Source organism: Rutidosis leptorrhynchoides, chromosome 6 (assembly GCF_046630445.1).
Source record: "Rutidosis leptorrhynchoides isolate AG116_Rl617_1_P2 chromosome 6, CSIRO_AGI_Rlap_v1, whole genome shotgun sequence".
Lineage (NCBI taxonomy): Eukaryota > Viridiplantae > Streptophyta > Magnoliopsida > Asterales > Asteraceae > Rutidosis > Rutidosis leptorrhynchoides.
The window spans coordinates 78,357,831-78,368,677 of NC_092338.1; the positions used below are offsets into that span (position 1 = coordinate 78,357,831).

At 33.9% G+C, this 10,847-nt stretch overlaps 1 protein-coding gene across 4 annotated transcripts; it reads left to right on the forward strand.

Moving 5' to 3' along the window:
* The first annotated feature begins 4,645 nt into the window (after positions 1–4,645).
* Positions 4,646–10,057, forward strand: LOC139851466 (probable inactive receptor kinase At5g58300). 4 transcript variants are annotated; one of them, XM_071840513.1, is made up of 3 exons: positions 4,646–4,913; positions 6,636–7,909; positions 9,205–10,056. In XM_071840513.1, exons 2-3 carry the CDS (start codon positions 6,652–6,654, stop codon positions 9,831–9,833), a joined length of 1,887 nt encoding a protein of 628 aa, XP_071696614.1. In that variant the 5' UTR covers positions 4,646–4,913; positions 6,636–6,651; the 3' UTR covers positions 9,834–10,056. The 4 variants fall into 4 exon arrangements, with proteins under 4 accessions (XP_071696614.1, XP_071696613.1, XP_071696611.1 ...); XM_071840512.1 differs by having other exon boundaries at positions 6,641–7,909; XM_071840510.1 differs by lacking the exon at positions 4,646–4,913 and adding an exon at positions 6,046–6,128 and having other exon boundaries at positions 9,205–10,057.
* The last annotated feature ends 790 nt before the right edge of the window (positions 10,058–10,847 follow it).

Consider the following 10,847-nt stretch of genomic DNA (forward strand, 5'->3'; position numbering starts at 1 on the left):
ACAAAAGCAAGTCGAAAAAGTCGGGTCGTTACATTTAAAGTGTCAACCAAAAGGTTGGTGAGTTCATTAGTTTATCATAATCAATCATTTCCGTAATAGTAATAGACCACAAGATTTCAGTTTCCATAAATATCCGTACACTCGAAAGTGTATAAAAGTATTCTGTAAGTTGTTGAGCGCTTCGGTAACCATACTTAACAATTAATGTGGCATATTCCCTTTATTATGAAATCTCCTTACACTGTACCAAGTGTAGTAAAAACGAAGTACTATGCAACCGTTTATGATACTAGAGCGACTAGCCCGGTTGGGGTTGTCAAACCCGATAGATCTATCAATAGGATTCGCGCTTACATGCTCTTACAACATGTAAATATTAGTTACCAAGCTATTAGGAAAAAATATGCAAAGTGGTACAACTCAACGTAGAATACGTTTTTAGTACTTGTGTCTATTTCGTAAAACAGTTATAAAAATAACGCATGTATTCTCAGCCCAAAAATATATAATGCAACAGCATTTAAAGAGGGAGCAAATGAAACTCACAATACTGTATTTCGTAGCAATTATGTATATAACGGCACTGAACAAGTGCAGGGTTTGTCTCGGATTCACGAACCTATATCAATTATATATATTAAATAATATTATTAACATATAATATTGATAAAACAAGTTTATATATTAATTATATAATATTTTTACTTGTTTAAGTTAGTAATTAGTTGTTAGTCTTATTTTAAATCTTATATAGATTTCCTGATTTTAAATAGTCAACTCCCGATAGGTATATCTCATAGTGTGTTCGACTTCTATAGGTGTAAGAGCCATCATTGGAAAGGTATTTGAGTCCTATAACCAGCCATAATCGGCATATGTTCTAATCGGAGTATAAGTTAGTTAAAATTTTATTTTGTCACCGTTGCGTAAATCTGTCCGCACAGTTCAATAATTCTTCATAAGAACAGTCCGTAGGCTATGAAAAATAGCTAAACTCAATATTTTTAATTTTACTTATATATTTTAGGTATTAACATTTACACTAACAGGTGTTATGAAGGAAAATAGCCCAGGTCTTAGTTAGCATAGTTTTCTAGTTAGGTTGATTAAGCATACAACATTAATCTTAGCCAAATCTTTCGGTTCATAAATTATTTGTTACTACATGGTTTTTAATGAATCAAGTTGCTGGAGACTCCTTAATATGTTGTGTTTCCAAAACATAATCGAAAAGTTTTGGTTTCATAGTTGAAGTTAGGCTTATGCCCTTAGCTTGTAACGGTGGACAGATTCGGATAAAATCTGTCATCAGTCAACTAATAAATTTTTGAAAAATACTTTCACTTCGTCTAAAATCATGAAAAAATTACAGAAATATTGATTCATATATATTAACATATATCCAGAGTTATATGCTCTAAAACAAAGTTTAAGATAGCTTTTAAATTCGTGTGTCAAAACAGTTTTCAAGAACCGAAAGAGACCAATTGTTGTATATTAAGTTCTAAGGTGTTATACATATATACAAGTTATAAATTCTTATAATAACTTAATATAATGTAATAATACATATAAATAAGTATTTTTAAAGTCAAGTTAGTATGGTTACATTAGTTTATAAACATGCTTGGTTTCCACCAAAACAAGTTCTATTTTTTACAAGTTTTATAAACTTATTAAGATAGCAATAGAGTAGGAATTTAACAAGAGTTTTAAGAAGTGTTCTACCTTGATTTTGAAGCTAGATGATGAGGAAAATGCTTGGTGATGATCTAGTATGAAGATAGAAGTATTTTGAGAGAGTAATTTGGAGTAAAGAATGAGAAAATGGAATGGAAAAATGGGGTGGTACATATGGACGAATTTTAAGTTAATAATAGAGTCATATGTTGCCAAAATGGTTAGTAAACTTGTGATTTTTTGTCTCATGACTCATTAACAAGACAAAAGATGCTAGGATCCAAAAATGTGGCTGCTAAGGAGTGTATTTTTTAATAGTTATACATCTATAAGCTGCGTATTAGACGGGTAAAAATACCGTAAAAATACGAATAGAATTCATGAGGAAATAGAATGCGAATACGAGTATAGCTATCTTTGTTGAATATACTTATGTTAATATATGTATTTAAGTCTTTCAAAAATGTATTAATACATCTTAATACAATACATATATATTCATTTTAACATAAGGGTTATTACGTCGTTAAATGTTACATATATATATTGTTTTCGAAACCCTTAAGTTAGTAGTCTCAATTTATATATATAAAACTCATTATTAATATACTTAATGAGATACTTAACTATCATATATTCAAGTTAGATATAATCCATATATCCATATATATACATAAGTATATATTTAATACAAGTTATGACGTTCGTGAATCGTTGAACAAATGGTTGGTCAATTGTTTGTATGAAACTCATTTCAAAAGTTTTAAAACTTGTCAAAATTTATTGCTTATCATGTCAGAATAATGTTATCATATAAAGATTAAGTTTAAATTTTGGTCGGAAATTTTCGGGTCGTCACAGCGTCGGTCCTGCAGCCAAAAGCGCCGCTCCTATCCAGCTAAAAGCGGCGCTCCTAAAGCAAAAGCGCCGCCCCTGAATGTTGCCAAAAGCGGCGTTCCTGATCAAAAGCGCCACTCCTCACTTAAGCCAAAAGCGCCGCTCCTCACTTAAGCCAAAAGCGCCGCTCCTGGGTCAAAAGCAGCGCTCCTGTCGCTGTTTCCGCCCAGATTTTCAGCACTATAAAAGGAACGAGATTAGGTTATTTTTCATGTGTATCTTTAGAGAGCAACTACCACAACTCCGAATTTCACCTACAAAAACCCTAATTTCATTATCCATTGATGTTTAAAGGTGGATTCAAGGAAGCTAGCTCAAGATTCATCTTAGATTTACTCTAGATCTTCATCATTTGCATTTTGGGTTGTAATCTCCACTTTTCTTCATTTACTTTGAATTAATTACTTGTAATAACTTTAAGATGATGATTGTTTATGTTTCTATGCTTATTATTAGTTTGATCTTAGCCATGATTGGCTAAATCTCTTGTGTTTGCTTAACTATGAATCTCTAATGCTAGTGTTTGCCCCAAAATCAATTGAATAATGTTGTTTGAATGAATTACATGATCATGTGTTATTGTGTTAGCTAAAGATCCATTGCTATGAGTTTGTTTTAGGCTTTACTTTGTGTACATATGTTGAGTAGCTCTCTTAGTGATTTGAGAAGTGATCAATGTGTGCTTCAACACCTTGAGTGATCTAGACAACTAGCTTAGGAATTTCAAGTGATTGTGTTTTTGATCTAGGTTGATTTTCAATTGGCCTTTAGTCAACATAGTAGTGCCGATTATCTTAAGTGATTTCGATAGTTGGGGGTTTTAAGTGATTTCAACACAAACATAATCTTAATAACCAAATCATGCTTAACTTGATCTTAGAATACAATGCTTATGTGAATTCGCGGAGTGTTATTTGATTTAAGGTTTAGTAGTGATGCTAAACATTTAATAGTTCAACAACTAATGAGATAGCAAAATAGGCAAAACGGAGCAACCCAAGCATAGAGGGGATTAGATAAGTGAACACTTCTTAATTAATTTGATTTAAGTCTTAATAATTCGTTACCTGTTATTTGCTACTAGTTTACTCGTTAAGTTTAAGTTTGTTTAATTATGCAAGTTTTAGTTGTTAATCTAATCAATCAAAACCCCCCAATCAAACAAACCCTAAGACAATTAATAGTTTCAAATAATACTTGCATTGAAGTGCTAAATAACCGGGTTCTAGGTGCTCGTTAGTTTTGTGTGTTTATTTGTAATGTTTGAATCATAAAGGGTAAACGATGTATCGTTGCACAACACCATCAACATTTATATTAATCATGGATTAAATTAAATTATTTATAAACAATAAGCTTCATTAATTGTTATGAGTATCCCTTTAACGTATCTGGTAACTATTTTGTCAAAAATAACTATTTATTATATTATATGTACAACGAATTAATTAGTTAAATCAAATAATCACGACATCTGATATTGGAGGATGTCAGACGAGTCAAACAAACAAACAATGCCACACTGAAATCATTATATTTTTAAGGGTGTAGTATGTAACTTTAAATAGTATAGGGGCTAATTTCAAATATATAACAACAACAACAACAACAAAACTCAATCCCATATGTGTGGAGTATGGGGAGGTGAGACGTAGACAATCATTCCTCTACCCTTGAATAAAGAGAAGTCGTTTCTCCACCCCGAGTGAAACACTCACAAGAGTAGAGAGAGTCATCCCTCTCTCGATTCGACGGATAAAGATATTGCTTCCAAGCGGACCTCCGGCCAGATAAAGGAAAAAAAAAAAAAGAGAAATAAAAAATATATATAACAAGACCGCAATATACCAAACGCAAGAAAACAAGTATACTGACACGGTGGTAGGAATGAGAATAATTAAAACAATCTGTCCTTATATGCAAATTAATACTAATTATTTATTTATTTTTAATTAAAAGCCCCGCCTCAAAAAGGAATTATCATCATGTGTACTGCACACTCTCTTTCACACACTCACACAAACTGTGTGTTCTTTTGCAGTGCATTTTATACATTAACTAATTTTGAATACTCTATATTAAATTACGCAATACAACTCAACTGTGTAGTACTATCGTGTTTGTGTGTGTATAATTAAATGCATTATATATATATTTTTAGATATAAATGCTCCGTGTTGGAGTCAATTTAGGCTGCGGTAAGATAAATTGAGATCTGTTGTTATTTTTGTTTCGCCGTGAAGCAAATGGCAGTAGAGCTTCGCCGGAGTGTTTTTTCGCCGGAAATTCTTTGATGGCGACGCCGGAGCTCAATATTTGAACGCAATAGCTTCAAGGTACATTTCCTTCGCTAGAAAGATTATTTTATTTTTATGCGATGTGTAATTGGAATACGCATACAGATATGTTAATTATTATGAATGTAATTTTGTTTGATGAAGATTTTGATTATACATTGATGTACTTTTTTTTTTATTTTAATTGAAATGTTAGGTTAAATGTGCTTGTGACTATGTGTGAGTATAATTAATTTGGCTAGAAATTTATGGAAATGTTTGCAATTCGTAAAAATTATGTTAGGTCAAACTCTGTTTGTGCAATTTTATAATCCAATCAGTAGGTTAAAAATGTTTTTGATGTGGTATAAAAATTTATATTCGTAGAGTAAAATTGTGCTTGTAAATTGTAATAAATTGAGATGAAATATGAGCTGAAACTCTAATAGTTATATTCATGTTGTCTTTAAAATGATTTAGGAGGGTACTTGAAATGTAACTTTATAATAATTTTAGTTTATTTATTTTCCTGTCAGTTCACCTTTTAAGGTATTAGGTAAACTGCAGTTGTAGTAAATAGTACTGAGTAATAGAGAATTAAAGCTTAATTGATGATAATATTTGGTGGATCACCAGATCCAATTAATCTTGCACCTAATTAACATTCTAATATCTTTTAACTAATTTGTATACGTATATTTAACATGCAAAGAGAATTACAGTATTACGTCAGCTGATATTGTGTTGTAACAATCCTAAATGTTCATTGATGAGTCTCTGTGCCTATTTCTGGCCTTAAATCTTGCTTGGTTAGTATCTTAAATGATGGTATCTGGTTTAAGTATATCATTGAATCTTGAACTAATCTTTAGAAAAATTAAAACCTCCTTTTAGCTCTTAAAGTTTCTTTTTGTTTGGTTTGGTTTTGGCTAGGTGGACATAAATTAAGTGTTGCTTCTTTTATCTTTCCAGTTTTCCGTTCATACCTTTTTTTGTTTCTTGCTTTATATGTTGGCTACCTTTTCCAAACTTTATATTTCTTTATGTAGCAATAAATGCTTTGGGTAGTGAACTGCAATTTAACAATATAATTATGTTAATTTCCAAGTATTGTCAACTCTAATTATTCATATTTTATTAATTAATTTTTATATCAATTGGCAAAACACCAGGATTTCTGGCACTGTTGTGTCTACTTTGTGAAACCAGGGACATAACAGGGATCCCTCACCATATACAAGCATCGTTCTCAGATACTATGTCTATCACTGGCAGGTCTTATATAAAACTCGCTGAGTTTTGAGTTGGCCTAAAATATATTGTCTGCAAATTATAGTCTGTAATGTTTGCATATAAAATATTGCAAAAAATCTAAAGAAATTAAAACTTAGCTGTTCTGGATTGAAGATCGTACTATTTATTTTCTTGGCATCAGGGATTGTATAGTATTGTTGTTATGTAACATATTAATATATCTTGCACAACATAACCTTGCAGGAGAGGGTAGGGTGACATTTTTTTAATGTGTTTTGGAGATAAAAAGTGTAGTTGTAGATAATTTTTCTCATCTACATTGTTCTAATCCTATTTTACAATGCTTTTGTGTAATAAAAATCTTGTCCAGTTTTATTCTATATTTGAACTTTTTAGTGCATACGAACTCTTGTGGTTTGCATTTCGTACCAATATCTAGTAAATTGCTTCATAAAATCGTTAAGTTTGTATTGTTTCGTATATTTACTTCAATAATGTGGTCATCTAATATTTCTGTTATTGATGTAGAACAGAAAAATTCATCATGGCACACTGCTCTGCTCAACTTGTTAAGTTAATCTTCATAATTTTTCTTCTGCCTCTAGCATGTGCTGACTTGGAGTCAGATAAACAAGCTCTTCTAGCATTTGCAAATGCAATACCCCATGGTCCAAAACTAAACTGGAGCAACAATACTTCCATCTGTACTTCATGGGTCGGCATAAACTGTACTTCTGATGGGACCCACGTGTTTGCTCTTCGACTCCCTGCTGTTGGACTCAAAGGCCCAATCCCATCTAACACACTCGGAAAACTAGATGGATTACAGGTTTTAAGCCTTAGATCTAATCGTCTTAATGGAAACTTACCATCTGATCTTCTTTCTCTCCCTTCACTCCATTATCTATACCTCCAAAGGAATAACTTCACAACTGATATTCCACCTTCATTTCCTCCCCGCACGATTGTTTTGGATCTTTCTTTCAATTCTTTCACTGGTATTATCCCAGATTCGATCCAGAATTTGACTCAGTTAACCAGTTTGAACCTACAAAATAATTCACTTTCTGGACCTGTTCCAAATGTTACACTTTCAGGACTAAAACATTTGAACATAAGCTACAATCATCTTAATGGCTCGATTCCATTTTCCTTCCAAACGTTTCCAAGTTCATCGTTTATCGGGAACTCTTTCTCATGTGGGCTGCCTTTGAATCCTTGTGGACAAGTACCCCCTCCCTTTCCTCCGCCGGTTCGCCCTAAAAAACATAGCTCAAAAAAGAAACTTCCATTGTGGGCCATAATCGCCATTTCAGTTGGAGGTGGCATTGCACTGCTACTTTTATTAAGTGTTATCATTTGCTGTTGTTTAAGAAAAAAGAGTAGAGACCCGAGTCAGGTGACGAAGGCCAAATCGTCCACGGGTGGACGTGGAGAAAAGCCGAGGGAACAATTCGGTAGTGGGGTCCAAGAACCCGAAAAGAACAAGTTGGTTTTCTTTGAAGGGTGTTCTTATAACTTTGATCTAGAGGATTTATTGCGGGCTTCTGCTGAGGTGTTAGGAAAAGGTAGTTTTGGGACAGCGTATAAGGCGGTTTTGGAAGAGGCTACAACTGTGGTTGTGAAACGGTTGAAAGAAGTAGTGGTGGGGAAAAAAGAGTTTGAACAGCAGATGGAGATCATTGGGAGAGTTGGACAGCACCAAAATGTTGTACCCCTTCGTGCTTATTATTACTCAAAAGACGAGAAACTTCTTGTGTATGATTACATCTCTGCGGGTAGCTTGTTGACACTCCTGCATGGTAAGCATTTTTTTCTTTCAATTTGGCTTCATATGCTCTTGCAACATAGTAAAAAGAAAATCACTTTTTACTGAGAAACCAAAAAATCACACGTAGATAATTAATATTACAGCTATAATTCTATGACTCCAAGGAAAGTAAATATGCACAAGCGAATAATATTGTATTATATGAAAAATGAATGCTTTGTATAGGCAAGTAAAGAGTTTTTTGGCTCCTGTACTGAATTAAGTTATTTTCAGTTGAGAGTTTAACATTTTCTTAATGAGCACTAACATCATAATGTACAAGGTTAAATTCAGTACTTGTACAGTGTAACAACCAACGATTTTACTACATTCATAGTTTTTCCTGTACCATATAGTAGGATGTGGAAAAACGCTCGGATTGGTAATGGGTCTAACAAATTGAGTAGTCATTTTTTTGTTCTTTATTATCCGAAAAAAAATGCAAAAATGTACTAAAATTTGTTTGCAAATTAGTAATAACTAGTTGTGGAGCCCTCGCTTCGCGCCGGGGGCTCCGTTTTGATTGCGAGTTAAAAAAAGTCTTGATCTATTTTGTAAAAAAGAATTTTTTCCGACATCTAACATCGAAAGGTTGTTCCTTTTGAGAAAGTTGCCTCTTTTAGCGTTAACGTTAGTTGATCTATTTTGTAAAAAATAATGTTTTTTGACATCTTTTAGTAGCATTGAAGGGTTGTTCATTTTAAGAAAGTTGCTTCATTTATCGTTGGAGACAAAAAAAACATAAAAAAAAATGTAGCACAGTAGTGGCTTATGTGGGTCCTACTGTTTGAGCGCAGTGTACAAGTCGGTAAAGCGTGGTGGGTGTTACTATTCAGTATTTTTGGTGTTAGTGAAGGGATAAATAATAATTTAGAGTATAGGTATAAAGTGAGGGGTTCGATTTGTATTTTAATGAAAATTAGGGTTTAGGTTTGTGAAAAGTGAAAAACGGAATAGTACTATTCATAACGAGTAAGACAAAGTTTGTCTATTAGTTATGTTGGTAATTTTATTATAAAGATCTATTTAAAAAAACAGTTGGCAGGTTGTAATCATGTGACTACTGACAGGTTGGGTTGATATTTCTATTTCTCATGTTTTACTTGCAACCAATGAAATACAACCCAAAGTAGCCTGTTTTTATGGTAATGGGTTGATATTTCCACCTCTAGCTGTAGTACATTATACGATTATATACTCGTATTTATATGCACACTGTTGCAATGTAAGTTTTGTTTATGCTTTGTCCGCTAGTATGTTAACCCAATAATTCCAATGAAATTGCAGGGAACAGAGGCTCTGAAAGAGCAGCAGTCGACTGGGAAACCAGAGTGAAAATCGCCCTGGGAGCTGCACGAGGAATAGCTCATATTCATTCAGTTGGAGGTCCAAAATTCACTCATGGAAACATAAAGTCCTCAAACGTCCTTATCACCCAAGACTTAACCGGTTGTATCTCAGATATCGGCTTAGCCCCAATCATGAACTTCCCTCCTCCTTCATCTCGCCACGCCGTCGGATACCGAGCCCCTGAAGTTCTCGAAACCCGAAAACATTCTCACAAATCAGACGTCTACAGTTTCGGTGTACTCATCCTTGAAATGCTAACCGGAAAACAACCAATCCAATCTCCCGGGAGAGAAGACATGGTGGACTTACCCAGGTGGGTCCAGTCGGTGGTTCGTGAAGAATGGACCGCTGAGGTGTTTGATGTTGAGCTAATGAAGTTTCAGAACATTGAAGAAGAAATGGTTCAGATGTTACAGATTGGGATGGCTTGTGTGGTGAGGCTGCCGGATATGAGACCGACAATGGATGACGTTGTTAGGATGATTGAAGAAGTACGGGTATCTGACTCCGAAAACCGGCCTTCTTCAGATGATAACAGATCTAAGGACTCACATGTCACGCCTTGATTTCATGATTTAAAATGTAAGTTTGTGAAGTAAGAAGAATGAATAAACTTTTTTAATTGTCTTGATTACATTCTTACCCCTTATTTAGAGAGATTAAATTTGTTTGATTTGGGCATAATTGAGGGTTTAGTTTTAGTTCTCTCTTGGGAGGGCTTTTGTGTCTGTTTTATCTGGTGCAGGAATGTTTTTTATTTTTTTCCAGTTAACAAATTGTTTAGTGTTTGGTTGGTTTGGGTTTGCTGTTTTAAATATTTCTATATGAGTAGTCAAATTGTTTAGTGTTTTAAATATGTCGTATGTCTATGTCTGCCCGTCCGCAGACATTTTTACTGCAGACTGTTTATTTTTCTGAAAACAATGTCTTATTCCGTCTGCAACCTCGCAGACTTAGAAACTGCCGCAGACACGATTAGTTATTTAGCAGACATAAAAATAAACAGTCTTCAATATTCAGCATACAGACTTTCAGGCCAAATCTTCTTTACATACGTGGTGCGGAGATCTTCCGACAAAAAACATCTTAAAAACAAATAGCACCTAAGTACAACTACCAATGTAAAGTACAACATACAATTGAACATGTCCCCTTCATTTTCTTCACCAATTTTGACCTTCCATATGTAAGATGTATGGACTCCGCCATTGAGAATGGTCACCGTCGTGATCATTCTGTCTGCTCTTATAAATGATGCTTCGGATCTGTTGGCTCTTATGAGCGGTGCTTCGTTCAGACCCTATTCTTCGTCTTGGCTATCTGCATGTTTGGTTTAGCTATTGGAATCAGGTTCGTTGGTTACGTAAGATCTAAGCAACCAGACATCAAAGTCCACTGGCTTGATATCTACAAACTCAACGTGACTGAACCTAGATATTAGTTAGTGTGACAAATAACAACAAGAATATGACATTAGTGTACAAAAAAAAAAAAAAAAAACGTGGAGACGGTCATTGAGGGATTCTCGTTGCCTAAAGTACGTATGGATGAATTCAGACAGAAAGCGATGACTGCATACG